The 18573-nt window shown below is 36.0% G+C and overlaps 1 protein-coding gene across 1 annotated transcript; it reads right to left on the bottom strand.

Annotated features, from left to right (window-relative positions):
- Positions 1 to 1870: 1870 nt before the first annotated feature.
- On the bottom strand, positions 1871 to 5338 carry LOC101900051 (aminoacylase-1). The gene is made up of 6 exons (XM_059122243.1): positions 5192 to 5338; positions 4767 to 5111; positions 3575 to 3721; positions 3239 to 3522; positions 2199 to 2335; positions 1871 to 2123 (listed from the first exon to the last, which is right to left on the bottom strand). Exons 1-6 carry the CDS (start codon positions 5274 to 5276, stop codon positions 1919 to 1921), a joined length of 1203 nt encoding a protein of 400 aa, XP_058978226.1. The 5' UTR covers positions 5277 to 5338; the 3' UTR covers positions 1871 to 1918.
- Between the last annotated feature and the right edge of the window lie 13235 nt (positions 5339 to 18573).

Below are 18573 nucleotides of genomic sequence, written 5' to 3'. Positions count from 1 at the left end.
CTAATATGTTAAGCTCCCATGATTAATTTAGATTTTGTAGAATTACCTATTATTTCCAAAGTTATGATCCCAAGAAAACGGTTACGGAAAAAATCGTAACGACCACAATTCCTACGCTCATCGTACATTTTTGGCAATATCTTTTGGATTTATTTAGATACGTTAATGAAATCTACATTATTGCAAGGATGAGTTATTCTACTTTTAAAAATATGTCACTTTTTATAAAAAATTTCGACCTGTTTCGATGCTATGAGCTCAGGGGAATGTTTACGCAAAATATCCTAATAACTGCAATTTTTGGGTTATTGTACATTTTTGACGATAACTAGGGAATTTATTTAGATACGTTGATGAAATCTACATCAATGTAAAGCGGATATATTGCAATTTATAAAGATATACAAACTAGTTACAAGTTATGACCCCATGAAAGACGTTACCGAAAAAAATCATAACAGCTGCCATTCTTGGGTTATTGTAAATTTTTGGCGATATCTTTGGCATTTATTTAGATACGTTGATGAAATATGCATCACTGCAAAGCTGAGCTGTTTTACTTTTAAAAATATTTTACTTTTTAAAGATATACCAACTAGTTAGAAAGTTATGACCCCATGAAAGGCGTTACCGGAAAAATCGTAACAACTGCAATTCTTGGGTTATTGTACATTTTTGGCGATATCTTTGGCACTTATTTAGATACGTTGATGAAATCTGCATTAATGTGAAGCGGAGGCACTCTACTCTTATAAATATTTCACTTTTTAAAGATATACCAAATAGTTACAAAGTTATGACCCCATGAAAGATGATACCGAAAAAAATAGTAAAATCTGTAATTCTTGGGTTATTGTACATTTTTGGCGATATCTTCGGCATTTATTTAGATATGTTGATGAAATCTGCATCGGTGTAAAGCGGAGTTATTCTACTCTTATAAATATTTCACGTTTTAAATATATACCAACTAGTTACAAAGTTATGGTTCCATGAAAGACGTTACCGAAAAAATCGTAACACGTGCAATTCTTGGGTTATTGTACATTTTTGGCGATATCTTTGGCATTTATTTAGATACATTGATGAAATCTGCTTCAATGTAAAGCGGAGTTATTCTACTCTTACAAATATTTCACTTTTGAAAGATATACTCAATAGTTTCAAAGTTATGAACCCAAGAAAACGGTTACGGCAAAAAACGTAACATATGCAGTTTTTGGGGTATTTTACATTTTTAGCGATATCTTTGGTATTTATTTAGGTACTTTGATGAAGTCTACGCCAATGTAAAGCTGAGATGTTCTACTCTCAGGAATATTTAATTTTCTACAGATATGCTGTCTAGTTCCAAAATTATGAGCTCAGGGACATGTATGCGAAAAAAAAACCTAAATTGAAAGCTTTTTAATATTTTATGGGAAATTTTATATTTTGGACGATAAAAGTTTTCTTCTCCTCGAGTTCTCCCAGTTCGGTAAATGTTTTTATACAAGTTGTTTCCCAGATATCATATCATTTTCATTTATCCGACTAATCAGAAATAGATATGCCTTACTTCTCATTTCCCGTTGGGCGCCATTATTGCCAGAGAAGTTTTCTTTCCAAATAGTTGCAGTTTTTGGTGAATATGTTTTATATTTATTAGTCTTATTAAAGAAAAAATATGGGATACCATAATTAGAGATTTCTCTTGCGGTTTACCTTAAATGCGCGGCAATGAATGAAAGAAAATTTTCCCAGTTTAAGAAAAAAAAAATTTATTGGACGGTTTTTCTTAAATTTATCTTTAATATTTTCCTGAGTTTAATTTTGAAAATCAATCTCAAATGAACACAATATTTTATTTTTTTATTTATTTAATTTATTTTTTTTTTGTAATTGAATTTTGTTTTAAAATCTCTTTCCCTTGTCCACTTTATGCATTCAACAAAGCCGGTATGAGTTTTTCATAGATCTCCACACCCCTCAAATAGGTGTCGGCCTTTAAATGCTCATCATGATCATGCAGCAAAACTGGTGTATTAATCATGGGCGAGAAACCGATTGCAGGTATTCCAACGTAACGTATGTGACGACTATCCGTGCCACCGGGCAACACTAGTTTGCGTATCTTTAGACCCCTACAAAACAAAGAACAAAAAAGAGAAGAGAAAACTTTAAAGTAAGCCATGCATTTAAGAGCGCTGGTGACTTACAACTCCTCGACTAGACACTTTTCAAAGGCCACCCAATAGATATTGGAGGCGTCAACTTTGGTGGCCTCTACTTTGGGTTCCTTATGTTCAAAATGCAATTGAATGCCGCCGCCGTCTTCTTCGCACCATTGGCGGAGCTAAAAGGGAGAATCAAAGAAAGGTAAAATGTAATAAAAAGAAAAAATGTAAAATGACTTGGGAATTAAAAAAATGAGAGAGATATGTGATAAAAATGAAAGAGAGAAAGATCTCTCAAACAAAATAAAAAAAAATAAAATGTTATTTCAATGCCGCCACCGGCTTCTTCACACCATTAGATTAGACAAAAGGGAGTATGTGAAAAAAGTGAAATTAAATAAAAAGTGAAATGAAATAAATGAGGGATAGGTAAAATGAAATAAAAAGAAAAATGGGTTGGGAATTAAAAAAATGAGAAAGGTATCTCCAAAAAATTAATGAAAAAAAAATGTTTAATGCCGCCGTGGGCTTTTTCAAAAACCATCGGAATAGATAAGAAGGAGAATGAGGTAAAAGTGAAATGAAATAAAAAGAAAAAATGATAAATGGGTAAAATTCAAAAATTGAGAGAGAGAGAGAGATCTCCGAATAATGAGAGAGAAAGATCTCAGACATTCAAAAGAGAAAAATGTCTAATAAATGCCGGCTTCTTCACACGATTGACGTAACTAAAAGGTAGAATGAGGTAAAGATAAAATGAAATAAAAAGAAAAAATAATAAAAGGTTAGAATGATGTAAAGATAAAATGAAATAAAAAGAAAAAATAGAATAAGAAACAAATCAAAAATTAAGAGAAATCTCCGAAAAATGAGGGAGAGAAAGATCTCAAATATTAAAAAAAGAGGAAAATTGTCGAAAAAAAAATTATTTTTCAATAGCCTGCCAAAAACATATGTTTCATCGCAGAAAATTTGATTTTCTTGGCAGAGAAGAGACGAACCTCTCCTCTTTCTTGCCAGCTATTATTTCTCCCAGATTTATTTTACGAAAAAAATAAAGATTCCAGAGCTGATTCCCTTACCTGTTTCTCAAATTCCTGATGATCCACGGTAATGGCCAGGCGTATGTCAAAGCCCACACTCAAAAATGGCGGCACAACATTACTCTGGACTCCACCGTTAATGGTGGTCAAATTAATGGTCGTAACATCACCTATCGTCAGCGAAGGATCATTTTCCAGACGTTTGGATTCCTCCGCTCTTAGGGCCATCATTTTCCCCAAAATATAGTTGAGTTTCTCTCCAACGGTATTTTTTAGGAGCAATGAACCATGGCCAGCCTGGCCGGATATTTGGAATTGGATTTCTGGAACAAAGGATTTTGAGTCCTTGTGAAGTGGGAGGTGCTTCCTACTTACGCCATATAGTTTTCTCAGCATAGTATATGGAATAGATATCATCTGTGGCAGCAATGCCCTCGTCCAGGGAGAAGCCCACATTGAGCTTTTTAAAATCGGGACTTTTGACAAATGCCTCCATGCCCAAATGGCCACCGATTTCTTCATCTAGAAAGAAGAACAAAGGGGATTTTTTTCAGAATATTTTTCCAAAACCTTTTCTGAGGGACTACCGGCCCCTAAAAGTGGATTATTAAAAAAATTTGTTGAAGGACCAAAAGGCCTTTAAACGTGGATTTTTTAAATAAATTTTGAAAAGGACTATCAGACCTCTAATCTTGGATTTTTTAAATAAATTTGTTGAAGGACCATAAGGCCTTTAAACGTGGATTTTTTAAATAAATTTGTTGAAGGACCATAAGGCCTTTAAACGTGGATTTTTTAAATAAATTTGTTGAAGGACCATAAGGCCTTTAAACGTGGATTTTTTAAATAAATTTGTTGAAGGACCATAAGGCCTTTAAACGTGGATTTTTTAAATAAATTTGTTGAAGGACCATAAGGCCTTTAAATGGGGATTTTTTCAATAAATTTTCAAAAGGACTATCAGACCTTTAAATGGGGATTTTTTCAATAAATTTTCAAAAGGACTATCAGACCTTTAAATGGGGATTTTTTAAATAAATTTTCAAAAGGACTATCAGACCTTTAAATGGGGATTTTTTAAGTAAATTTTCAAAAGGACTATCAGACCTTTAAATGGGGATTTTTTAAATAAATTTTCAAAAGGACTATCAGACCTTTAAATGGGGATTTTTTAAATAAATTTTCAAAAGGACTATCAGACCTTTAAATTGGGATTTTTTAAATAAATTTTTGAAAATATTTTTTCGGTTATCTTTTTCGTGAGAGCTACCAGTTTCTTTTGTTTTTTTTTTTTGAGATAAAATCTAAAGTGTAATTTCATCTCACTTTTCATATTTGCTTTTCAAGTGAACAAACATCGGATAAGCTTATCACTCAGGGTCACATGCATCCGTACATATCTTAGGATCATAAAACTACTTATCTGAGGGAGTCAAAAATTCCCACTGCAAGGGAGATAAGAAAGTAAACAATGACAACAAAATTTATCACCAGCAAAGTAAGATGACATTTCAAAAAAAATCCAAAATTCCAAAAAAAAAAAAAAACAAATATCGGATATACCTACCCGCCACGAAGGTCATGTGCACGGTACGTTTCATTTGCACTCCCTTCTTCCTTAGAGCTCTAATGGCAGCCAAATATTGCATTCCCACACATTTCATGTCCTGGGAGCCGCGTGCGAAAATTCTTCCCTCCTCATCCATTTCGGCACCAAAGGGAGGATGCGTCCATTTCTCTTCGAAAACGGGCACAACATCCATGTGAGAATTCAATATCACCGAGGGCAATTCGGGCTGGGTACCCTGCCAGCTTATTACCACAACGGGTTTGGTTTTATCCGCCGGATAGTAGACTTCTATGGGCAGAGCCAAATCTTGGGCTTGCTTTTTCAGGAATTCTATGCAGGGTTCTGGGAGAAAAAATTAAAAAAAATTAATTTTGGAAATTTATTCGGCAAAAAATTTAATTTTCAGTCAAATTTATACCAACCATAATCAATATCTGGATGAACACTGGGAATCCGTAAATATTCCCGAAACAATTGAATTTCCTCATTATCTTCCCAGGCACTCATTTTTTGTTTTAAAAATCTGTGAAAGAAAAATTGGAATAAGTTCTGTCAGATTGCTTCTTTTAATTGCTGAAAACTTGATAAGGGTTTTTTTATTTTTTTAATTTTTTTTTTTTTTTTTTTTTTGGGAAAAAATTATTTCGATGGAAATTAAAAAGAAAAATTGAACAAAGACTTGGAAAAAATTGGCATTAAATTTTTTTTTTTTATTTTTTTTTTTTGAGAAATTTTAATTCAGTGGCTTTAAAAGTAACAGTGGCGCCCAAGTGTTAATTATCCCCAAAAAAAGGGTTTTTTATTCATAATTTCTTTGTTTTTTTGCTTTTTTTTTCGAAAAAATTATTTCAATGGAATTTAAAAAAATTGAAAGAAGATTTGGAAAAATTTTGAATTAAAAAATATTTTTATTATTTTTTATTAATTTTTTTTTTTTTTTTTTTTTTGAAAAATATTTATTCAATAGCTTTAAATGGGACAGTGGCGCCCAATTGTGAATTATCCCCAAAAAAAAAGAAAAAAAAACAAAAAAAAAATACTTAAAAAACCTATCTCACACTTTTCAAAAATTATCTTCTTCTCAATTTGATCTTCTCTTCTCTCACTTTCACTTTGTGTGGGGGGGGACTCCGAACGACTGCTCAAAGCTAACTGAGTTTTGCCACTCTCTATGGCTGGGTATTTAAATTATTTCCCTCAGCATTCAATACAAATGCATGTGATCAAGAAATTTCGGTTTTTATTATATGTGAGCGGGTGGAGGAGGTGTTTTTTTTTTTTTTTTTTTTTTTTTTTTTTTTTGAAACAGAGATCGGAGAATTGCAAATGTATGCTTTTCACAGTGAAGAGCAAAACTAGGGGAACTCACATAACTTTTATTTTAAAGAAACGTATTTACATCGAAGTTGCATTGGAAATTTTTATGAACCCTTTGTGGAGGACGTACCAGCAGATCTTGTGGGAAATTTGAAGAGAATCGGATGCTTATTTCGGATTTTATGATCATTTTGATTATTCGAAATGTTGACCCTTTGTGTGGGAGGTACCACAAGGAATGGTCCGATCTCTACAATCTTCATAACAGATCTTGTATTAATGGAAATATTGAGATGTGCCAAGTCTAAATGTAATCGGATGTTAACTTCGCGTTTTATGAGCTTCATGGATATTCGAATTTTGAGCCTTTGTGGGGGAGGTAGCAGAAGGAGTGCGCCAATAAATTTCATCTTTGCAGCAAATCTTGGTTTAATAAAAATAATGGCATGTGTGAAATTTGAAGAGAATCGGATGCTTATTTCGGATTTTATGATCATTTAAGTTTTTCAAAATTTAGACCCTTTGTGGGGGAGGTACCAGAAGGACTGAGCCAATACTTTCCACATTTACAGCAAATCTTGGGTTAATAAAAATAATGGCATGTGTAAAATTTGAAGAGAATCGGATGCTCATTTCGGATTTTATAACCGTTTTAGTTATTCAAAATTTAGACCCTTTGTGTGGGAGGTACCAGAAGGAATGGTCCGATCTCTACCATATTTATAACAGGTCTTGTGTTGATGGAAATATGGAAATGTACCAAGTCTGAATGGAATCCGATGTTAATTTCGCGTTTTATGAGATTCATGGATATTCGAAATTTTGACCCATTGTGGGGGAGGTACCAGAAGGACTGAGCCAATACATTCCATATTTACAACAAATCTTGTCTTAGTAAAAATAATGGGATTTGTGAAATTTTAAGAGATTCGGATGCTTATTTTGGATTTTATGATTGTTTTGGTTATTCAAACTTTAGACCCTTTGGGTGGGAGGTACCAGAAGGAATGGTCCGATCTCTACCATCTTTGTAACAGATCTTGTGATGATGGAAATATTGAGATGTGCCAAGTCTGAATGGAATCGGATATTAATTGCGCGTTTTATGACCTTCATGGATATTCGAAATTTTGACCCTTTGTGTGGGAGATACCAGAAGGAGTTCGCCGATATATCCCACTTTCACAGTAGATCTTGTGTTAGTAAAAGTAATGGGATGTGCGAAATTTGAAGAGAATCGGATGCTTATTTCGGATTTTATGATCATTTTGGTTATTCAAAATTTAGACCCTTTGTGGGGGAGGTACCAGAAGGAATGGTCGGATCTCTGCCATCTTTATAACAGATCTTGTGTTGATGAAAATATTGAGATGTGCCAAGTCTGAATGGAATCGAATGTTAATTTCACGTTTTATGAGCTTCATGGATATTCGAAATTTTGACCCTTTGTGGGGGAGGTACCAGAAGGACTAAGCCAATACTTTCCATATTTACAGCAAATCTTGTGTTAGTAAAAATATTTGTATGTGTGAAATTTGAAGAGAATCGGATGCTTATTTTGGATTTTATGATGGTTTTGGTTATTCAAAATTTAGACCCTTTGTGGGGGAGGTACCAGAAGGAATGGTCCGATCTCTACCATCTTTGTAACAGATCTTGTGATGATGGAAATATTGAGATGTACCAAGTCCGAATGGAATCGGATGTTAATTTCGTGTTTTATGAGCTTCATAGATATTCCAAATTCTGACCCTTTGTGGGGGAGGTACCAGAAGGAATGGACCGATATATTCCATCTTCGTAGCAAATCTTGTGTTAGTTAAAATATTGCGGTGTGTGAAATTTGAAGACAACCGGAGGTTTATTTCGGATTTTATGATCATTTTAGTTATTCAAAACTTTGACCCTTTGTGGGGGAGGTACTAGAAGGAATGGTCCGATCTCTACCATCTTCATAACAGATCTTGTGTTGATGAGAATATTGAGATGTGCCAAGTCTGAACGGAATCGAATGTTAATTTCGCGTTTTACGAGCTTCGTGGATATTCGAAATTTTGACCCTTTGTGGGGGAGGTACCAGAAGCAGTGGACCGATATGTTTCATCTTCACACCAGACCTTGGGTTCATGAAATTATTGCGATGTGTGAAAATTGAAGACAATCGGACTCTTACATCACATTTTATAAGAATTATAATTATTCAAAATTTTGGGCCTTTGTGGGGGAGGTACTGGATGGAGTGGATCGATATTGTCCATTTTCGCACCTGACCTAGCACTGATGGAAATGTTAGGATTTGCAAAGTTTAGGCAAACTCGGATTATTCTTTCTCCTTCTGTGCAGAAAATACATTTTTTGAATATTTCGACCTTTTGTGGGGAAGGTACCAAAAGGAGTGGATCAATATTGCCCATCTTCGAAGTCGATCGAAGTTTGGTAATAATATTACGATATACCAAGTTTGAATCAAATCGGATATTCCCTTCGAGAGTTATCGTGTGCACCAGCCAGACAGACAGACAGACGGATGGACATCGCTAGATCGACTCCAAATGTCCTGAAACGGACTTGGTCCAAAGAGACCATGGGTCTAAAACCGTTATTTCGATGAGGCACGTTTTGGCCGTTTTAAATTATATATACCTTCTCTAGCCATATGGCTGAGGGTATAAAAATCCACACCTTATGAGTCTGATAGGTCAGACGCCTTATGAGTCTGATAGGTGTTGGAAAAATGCGTTTTAAGAATCCAAGCCTTTTGGGTCTGATAGGTTTTTGGAAAAATATGTTGAAAATATCCACGACCTATAGCCCTGATAGGTATGGGGAAAAATATGTTTTAAAAATTCCGTAATTCAATTTTTTTATAAAAAATGAATCGACGCATTGGGCGCCACTGTGACTCGAGTTATCTTTGCTAAATGTTCGGCCAATGACGAGGACAAATTTGGGTATATTTCCAAAGCTTAGAAATTTAATATCATTGCATAAATTAATTGTTTGTAGTTTTCCCCCCCGAAGAATTAGCTTTCCGATGAGTTTTTCATTTTTCTCTTATCTCCAGACGAAGGCATGGTAAGAGAATTATGATTAATTGCTGTCATAGTTTGGCGGAGCTCACTGACTTGTAGTTTTTTTAATGTTTTTGATTTTTAATTGGGATTTGATGAATTAATGTCTTAGACGTACGTATAGATATTTGACTAGGTATCGCTTGAGCTCTCCAGTTTATAATAAATAAATGCCTACCTCTAGTTCTTATATTTTTATACCCTCAGCCATACGGCTACAGAGAACGAAATGAAGTAGGTTGATAAAATTGTACTCAAATATATATTATGTCTGCAGGTATTTAAAATGGGCCATGTAGGTCTACACTTTGGTATACCCCCCAACAGCGGTACCTTCCTATTTTCGGTATTTTGAGGATTTAAGCGACATTATTTACCTGAATTGCTTCAAATTTGGTATTTGAAGTTTGTAATGGCTACTACAGCCTCAGACAGAAAATTGTCTATGCAGGTCCAGGACTTCGTATAGCTTCCATATAATGGTACCTCCCTGCATTCGGTATTTTGAAGATTTTAGCGACATTATTCAGCGAAAATGTTTCAAATTTGGTATTTGAAGTTCGTAATGGATACTACAGCCTATGTTAGAAAATTGTCTGTGCAGGTCTACGTGTTCGTATAGTCCCCATATAATGGTACCTCCCTATTTTCGGTATTTTGATGATTTTAGTGATATTATTTAGCGGAATTGTTTCAAATTTGGTATTTAAAGTTCGTAAAGGATACCACAGCCTATGACAGAAAATTGTCTCTGCAGGTGCACGTCTTCGTATAGCCCCCATATAACTGTACCTCCCAATATTTGGTTTTTTGATGATTTTAGCGACATTATTCACCGGAATTGTTTCAAATTTGGTATTCGAAGTTCGTAGTGGATAATGCAGCCTATGTCAAGGACTTCGCACAGCTCCCATATAAGTGTACCTCCCGTAGTTCGGTATTTTTGATGATTTTAGCGACATTATACACCGGAATTGTTTCGAATTTGGTATTTTAAATTCGTAATGGATACTATAGCCTAAGACCGAAAATTGTCCTTACAGGTTCAGGTCTTCGTATAGTGCCCATATAAGGGTACCTACCCATATTCGGTATTTTGATGATTCTAGCGACATTATTCACCGGAATTGTTTCAAACTTGGTATTTGAAGCTCATAATGGATGCTACAGCATATGACAGAAAATAGTCCGGGCAGGTCTACGTGTTCGTATAGCCTCCATATAACGTAACCTCCGATATTGGGTATTTTGAGGATTTAAGCGTCTCTATTCATCGGAATTGTTTCAAATTCAGTATTTGAAGTTCGTCATAGATACTACAGCCTAAGACAGAAAATTGTCTGTACAGGCCTACGTCTTCGTATAGCTCCCATATAATGGTACCTCCCGATATTCGGTATTCTGATGATTTTGGCGACATTATTCACCGGAATTTGTTTTAAATTTGGTATTCGAAGTTCGTAATAGATACTACAGCCTAAGACGGAAAGTTGTCTGTGCAGGTCCACGTCTTCGTATAGCCCCCATATAATTGTACCTCCCCATTTTCGGTATTTTGATGATTTCAGCGACATTATTTACCGGAATTGTTTCAAATTTGGTATTTGAAGTTCGTCAGGAATACTACAGCCTATGGCAGAAAATTGTCTGCGCAGGTCTTTGTCTTCGTATAGTCCCCATATAAGGGTACCTCCCGATATTCGATATTTTGATGATTTTAGCGACATTATTCACCGGAATTGTTTCAAATTTGGTATTTGAAGTTCGTCATGGATACTACAGCCTATGACAGAAAATTGTCTGTGCAGGACTAGGTTTTGGTATGGTCCCCATATAATGGTACCTCCCAATTTTCGGTATTTTGATGATTTAAGCGACATTATTCACCGGAATTGTTTCAAATTTGGTATTTGAGGTTCGTAATGAATACTACAGCTTATGACAGAAAATTGTCTGTGTAGGTCCACGTCTTCGTATAGCCCCCATATAAAGGTACCTCCCGATATTCGGTATTTTGATGATTTTGACGACATCATTCACCGGAATTGTTTCAAATTTGGTATTTGAAGTTCGTCATGAATACTACAGCCTATGACAGAAAATTGTCTGTGCAGGTTCAGGTCCTCATATAGCCCTTTTTTAACGTTACCTCCCGATATTCGGTATTTTTAGGATTGTAGCGATATTATTCGTCGGAAATATTTCAAATTTGGTATTTGAAGTTCGTCAGGGATACTACAGCCTATTTGTTCATTTTTTATTTTTTTTATTTTTTTTTTTTTTTTTTGGAGAATTGCCAAATTCGTTGCAAATGGTGTAGGGTATTCACAGCATATCACCCCTGTAATTGGTAAAATTTCACGCAATAATAAGCTTAAAATATCATCTAACATGAATATTTAGCTGGCTGCTCATCCCTGGAAATTACCCCCAGAGATTGGTGTGCTCAAATTTAAGCCGATAACAACAGGTCCCAAATTCCCACAAGGCTTTAGAGAAAACCGCAGGCAATGCTTTGCGACACTCACGCATTGCGATTGTTCCTTTTAAAAGGGGTTGTTGTTTTTTTCTTTCGAAATCAATTATGTACAATTATCATCAAGTCCTGGAACGAAAAACACACACGCACACACACACACATTCTGCATCCTGTGGCAGCATTTGTCTGGCATTTAAGGATTTAACTTTGGAGATAATTAATAGTTAAGCTTTTTATGGAGGATGATAATAATTTCATGTATAGACGACCATTCCGTAAGTCAGGGGGGGGGCAGAAATATGAGAATTGATTTCAAATATTTAATGAAAAAAAATCTATAAATTTAAATAATGTCCTGAAAATTTCAAAAATGTTGTCGGGGAGACATATTGTTCTGCAGACATACACCAGAAGCCATAGAATTTGAAATTTTATTAAATTACTCTCCCTACCTTTCCCCCATTGTCTGCAATGAAATTCCGAATAACGCCCCTTTGTCTGGGCACGCTTCACTCAATTTTTTTTTTTGCCCAATACCAGGCTTGATGAATGGAGAACTCACACTCCCAAATGCCCAGGATAATCATTATTCACTCCCCTAAAAATTTCATTGAGTTGCTTTTGAAACTCCACCCTGTTTTGAGTGACAAAATCGTAAAATGGAAGCAAATCGCTTATGGATGCAATGACATAACATTCAATCGGAGGGTAGTCAAATAAAAATTCTTGCTCCACTTGTGAAGTTACAAGCAGGCCAAGCAGACACCACGGATAATTATTCCCAAAATTTAGTGGAGTATTCGAATTGGAGCAAGGGCAAAAAAAACCTAAGGAAAATCAACACAATGAGGAAAATCAACCTTAATACTGGATTTATATATTTCAAATTCGGGGCTATACGAAGACGTGGACCTGCACTGACAATTTTCTGTCATAGGCTGTAGCGTCCATTACAAACTTCAAATACCAAACTTGAAACAATTCCGGTGAATAATGTAGCTAAAATCATCAAAATACCGAATATCGGGAGGTACTGATATATGGGGACTATACGAAGACTTAGACCTACGCATACAATTTTCTGCCATAGGCTGAAGTATTCATAGCGAACTTTAAATACCAAAATTGAAACAATTCCGGTGAATAATGTCGCTACAATCCCTAAAATACCGAATATCGGGAGGTATCGTTATATGGAGGCTATACGAAGACGTGGACCTGCACAGACAATTTTCCGTCATAGGCTGTAGTATCCATTACGAACTCTAAATACGAAATTTCAAACAATTCCGGTGAATAATGTTGCTTAAATCGCCAAAATAGCGAATATAGGGAGGTACTGTTATATGGGGGCTATACGAACACGTGGACCTGCACAGACAATTTTCTGCCATAGGCTGTAGTATCCATTACGAATTTCAAATTCCAAATTTGAAATAATTCTGGTAAATAATGTAGCCAAAATAATCAAAATACTAAAAATCGGGAGGTACAATTATATGGAGGCTATACGAAGACGTGGACCTGCACAGACAATTTTCTGTCATAGACTTCGGTATCCATTACGAACTTCAAATACCAAATTTGAAACAATTCCGGTGAATAATGTCGTTAAAATCATCAAAATACCGAATATCGGGAGGTACTATTATATGGGAGATATACCAAAACGTGGACCTGCACAGACAATTTTCTGTCATAGGCTGTAGTATCCATTACCAACATCAAATACCAAACTTGAAACATTTCCGATGAATAATGTCGTTAAAAATCATCAAAATTCCGAAAATAGGGAGGTACCCTCATATGGGGGCTATAAGAAGAACCCGACCTACACAGATAATTTTCTGCCATAGGCTGTAGCGTCCATTACGAACATCAAATATCAAATTTGAAACAATTCCGGTGAATAATGTCGCTAAAATAATCAAAATACCGAATATCGGGAGGTACCGTTGTATGGTGGCTATACGAAGACGTGGACCTGCACAGACAATTTTCTGTCATAGGCTGAAGTATTCATAGCGAACTTCAAATACCGAATTTGAAACGATTCCGATGAATAATGTCGCTTAAATCTTCAAAATACCGAATATCGGGAGGTATCGTTATATGGAGGCTATATGAAGACGTAGATCTACACTGACAATTTTCTGCCATAGGCTGAAGTATTCATTACGAACTTCAAATATCAAATTTGAAACAATTCCGGTGAATATTGTCGCTTAATTCACCAAAATACCGAATATCGGAAGGTACCGTTATATGGAGGCTATACGAAGACGTAGACCTACACAGACAATTTTCTGTCATAGGCTAAAGTATTCATAGCGAACTTCAAATACCAAATTTGAAACAATTCCGGTGAATAATGTCGCTGAAATCATCAAAATACCGAATATTGGGAGGTACAATTATATGGGGGCTATACGAAAACGTGGACCTGCATAGACAATTTTCTGTCTTAGGCTGTGATATCCATTACGAACTTCAAATATCGAATTTGAAACAATTCCGGTGAATAATGTCGCTAAAATCATCAAAATACCGAAAAAAGGGAGGTACCCCCATGTACCTACACAGACAATTTTCTGTCTTAGGCTGTGGTATTCATTACAAACTTCAAATACCAAATTTGAAACAATTCCGATGAATAATGTCGCTTAAATCACCAAAATACCGAACATCAAAAGGGGGCTATATGGAGGGCTATACGAAGACGTGGACCTATACAGGCAATTTTCTGTCTTAGGCTATGGCATTTATTACGAACCTCAAACACCAAATTTGAAACAATTCCGGTGAATAATATAGCTGAAATCATCAAAACACCGAATATCGGGAGGTACCGTTATATGGAGGCTATACGAAGACGTAGGCCTACACAGAAAATTTTCTGTCATAGGTTGTAGTATCCATTTCGAACTTCAAATACCAAATTTGAAACAAATCCGGAAAATAATGTCGTCAAAATCATCAAAATACCGAATATCGGGAGGTACCTTTATATGGGGGCTATACGAAGACGTGGACCTACACAGACAATTTTCTGTCATAGGCTGTAGTATTCATTAGGAACTCCAAATACCAAATTTGAAACAATTCCGGCGAATAATGTCGCTAAAATCACCAAAATACCGAATATCGGTAGGTACCCTTGTATGGTGGCTATACGAAGACGTAGACGTGCACAGACAATTTTCTGTCATAGGTTGTAGTATCCATTACGAACTTCAAATACCAAATTTGAAGCAATTCCGATAAATAATGGAGCTAAAATCTTCAAAATACCGAATATCGGGTGGTTCCGTTGTATGGGAACTATACCAAAACGTGAACCAACATGACCCATTTTCAATACCAAAAGTCCTGCAGATATAATATACATTTGAGTAAAATTGTATCAACCTATTTCATTTCGTTCGGAAGCTAGAGTGATTCCCACAGACGGATAGACGGACGGACATCGCTAAGTCTACATAGAATTTTTATGCTGATCAAGAATATACAGGGTGAGATAAAAAAAACTGCAGCAAAATCAAACGCCATTATTTTTACGTTTTTTTTTTTTCCAAATCTTATTGAATGAAAGCAAAAAATGTCGGAAATAGCATCAAATTTTAGAATAAGTTTAGATTTATTCGAATTGGTCACCTTTGGCACGAATTATGGCCTTCAAACGGCCAATGAAACCGTCACACGCTGCACGAATGTTGCTCTGCGGTATTTTGGCCCATTCCCGGTGAAGCGCTTGCTTGAGGTGTTCGACACTTTGGTATTTTTTAGTGCCAACCTTGGTTTCCCAAAATACTCCAGACACAATAGTCCAACGGATTGGTATCTGGAGATTACGGTGGCCATTGTGCGCTGGAATTGAAGCGAGGAAGCTCATTTTGTAACCATAACTTGGGTGGCTCTTGCTGAGTGCGATGGCGCTGAGTCCTGTTGGAATATCCAAGGTCTGCGGCGAAAATATTTGCGTGCCCAAGGCTTTAGTACACCCTACAGAATATTTTCGCAATAATATTCGGAATTTATTCTGATGTCACGGTCGTTTAATATGTGGGCTTAATACCAGCGGAGAGCGACCATCGGCTGTTATGGCGCATGAGTTCTGGTGGCCAACCGAAGGTGGTGGACATTTTCAGCTGACCTCCTCTTTGCCAAATAAACTCGATCATTCTGTATGTTTACAAAATGCTGTACAACGAATGTTTTCTCATGGGAGAGGGAAAAAACCAAATTCGGCAGTTCACAAGATTTTTTTTAAAGCCAAGGTGTGGTATGAAGATTGAATATATTGGTACACTTCTTCTGGTACCTCCCCCACATAAGGTTCAAGATTTTGAATAACCAAACCGATCATAAAATTAGAAATAAGCATTCGGTTCTCTCCATATTTCACAAATCACAATATGTTTATTAACCAAAGGCCTGGTGTGAAGATGGGATATATAGGTCCACTCCTGCTGGTACCTCCCCCAGTAACGGTCAAAATTTTGAATATCTATGAAGCGCATAAAACACGAAATTAACATCCGATTCCATTCACACTTGTTACATCTCAATATTTCCATCAACACGAGATCTGTTATAAAGAGGGTAGAGGTCGGACCATTCCTTCTGGTACCTCCCCCACAAAGGGTCAAAGTTTTGAATAATCAGAACGATCATAAAATTCGAAATAAGTATCCGGTTGTCTTCATATTACACACATCGCAATATTTTTATTAAGCCAAGGTCTGCTGTGAAAATGGAAAATGTCGGTCCACTCCTTCTCATACCTCCCCCACAAAGGGTGAAAATTCTGAATATCTATGAAGCTCATAAAACACGAAATTAATATCCGATTCAAGTCAAACTTGGCACATCTCAATATTTCCATAAACACAAAATTTGTTATAAAAATGGTGGAGATCGGACCATGTCTTCTGGTATCTTCTGGTTTATGTCTAGGTTAGCCAGATATAAGCCATCGGCCACCTTCTCCTAAGCCAGGCCGGTGGCTATTTTATCGACGAGCCCACCAGGCTCTTCATGAGCTTATTGTAACTTAAGTGTATCCCCCCAATAAATATTCGGAACCCAGTTTCTAAAGATCCATTTTTTTGGAACCCAGTTTCAAAAGATCCAGATTTTGAGAATTATCTAAAAATTCAACCGAGTTCCTAAATTTTTATCTCCTAAAAATTAGCCTTTATTTTTGTACTTTTCCTTGAAAAACATTCTTCTTCAAATAAAAACAAAGAGTTTAAAAAAACGCCAGATAATCTCTTTTTTCACATAACCACAAGAAAATCATATCAGAGCCATTCACACACATACACACACATATATATATACATATTGTATCCATTCCAAGATTAGATGACACACAAAAACAATTTAATATTTTTATTTTATAGTTCTACTTATCACAATTAAGAACCTCAAACATTCGGAGACGACAACGACGACAACGCCAACTATCACCCACCAGATAAAACGCATAAACCAAACAAAAGCATGTTGCGAGCAACAATGAACAGAGATCTGTCTGTCCGGCCGTCCATCCATTCATTCATTTGTCGGACTTGTAAATTCACATAAATAATGTTGATTGTGGGTCCGACCCGGTAAAATTTTTTACCATAATTATGGATGGCAGCAGATATCGAACAAACAAAGCCTAATTTTCCTCTTAGGTGTCTGGAGATAAGAGCGCCAAGAAACCACAGGAGAGCTGATTCCAAACGAAGAACAAACAATAAAATAATAAACAATTGACAATAAAAAACAATGTTGATTGTTGTTTGTTGTTGTTATCGCAATGAAATTTAAATTAAACCACAACACCAATGCGATATGGAAATACGTTGACGTTGGTTGCTCTTCGTCGTCGACGCAACCAAATGCTATCGCAGTGCATGTCAACAGTGGTGGAGAAAAGTGATGCTCACACATTTGTTATTGTGAAAATTAAAAAAAAAATTGAAAATAATTATTGTTTTATTTTTTAAAAAAATGAAGCAGCAGCAATTTTTCTAAGGGTGGGAATACATAAAGCGCATATTTGGCTGGCTTAAGTCATCGGCTGGCTTTTTTTGCAGAGGAACAAAGAAGTTGACTTAGTTGACTGTCTGGCTGCCGCCAAATCAAAAGATAACGGGATACGCAAAGTGGCGTCTCATTTGCAAAATTCCAGTGTTGCCACATGTCATATTTACATGGGAGAATACAACTATGGAGTGGACAATGGTAGGGAAATGTAGGTGCGAATAAAGCATAAAAAGATAAAGAGAAAAAAATCCGGGAAAACATGAGAAAAGAGGGAAAATCAACTTTGTTTTGTTCCCAGAGCAGGGAAAATGCCAATTAAACGTGCCAAAAATACGTTTCAGGACATTTGAAGTCGATCTAAGAATGTTCGTCCGCCCTTCTGTCAGGCTGGTGCGCACGATAACTCTCGAAGTGAGTATCCGATTTGATACAAACTTGGTACATCGTAATATTATTGCCAAACTTAGATCGAGTTCGAAGATGGGCAATATCGGTCTCCTCCTTCTGGTACCTCCCCCACAAAATGCCAACATTTTTCAAAGAAAATAATTTACTGCACAGAAGGAGAAAGGATAATCCGTTTTTGCTCCAACTTTGCAAATCGTAATATGTGCATTAGTGCTAGATCAGGTGTGAAAATTGACAATATCGGTCAACTCTATCAAGTACCTTCCCCACAGAGGGTCAAAATTTTGAATACTTACAACTCTTCTAAAATATGATGTAAGTGTCCGATTGTCTTGATATTTCACACATCCCAATATTTTTATTTAGTCAAGATCTGGTGTGAAAATGGAATATATAGGTGCACTCCTTCTGGTACCTTCCCCACAAGGGGCCGAAATTTTGAATATGCATAAAGCTCATAAAACACGAAATTGAAATCCAATTTCATTCC

The sequence above is a fragment of the Musca domestica genome, unplaced genomic scaffold (assembly GCF_030504385.1).
Source record: "Musca domestica strain aabys unplaced genomic scaffold, Musca_domestica.polishedcontigs.V.1.1 20, whole genome shotgun sequence".
Lineage (NCBI taxonomy): Eukaryota > Metazoa > Arthropoda > Insecta > Diptera > Muscidae > Musca > Musca domestica.
This window is presented reverse-complemented; position numbering and strand designations above follow the sequence as displayed.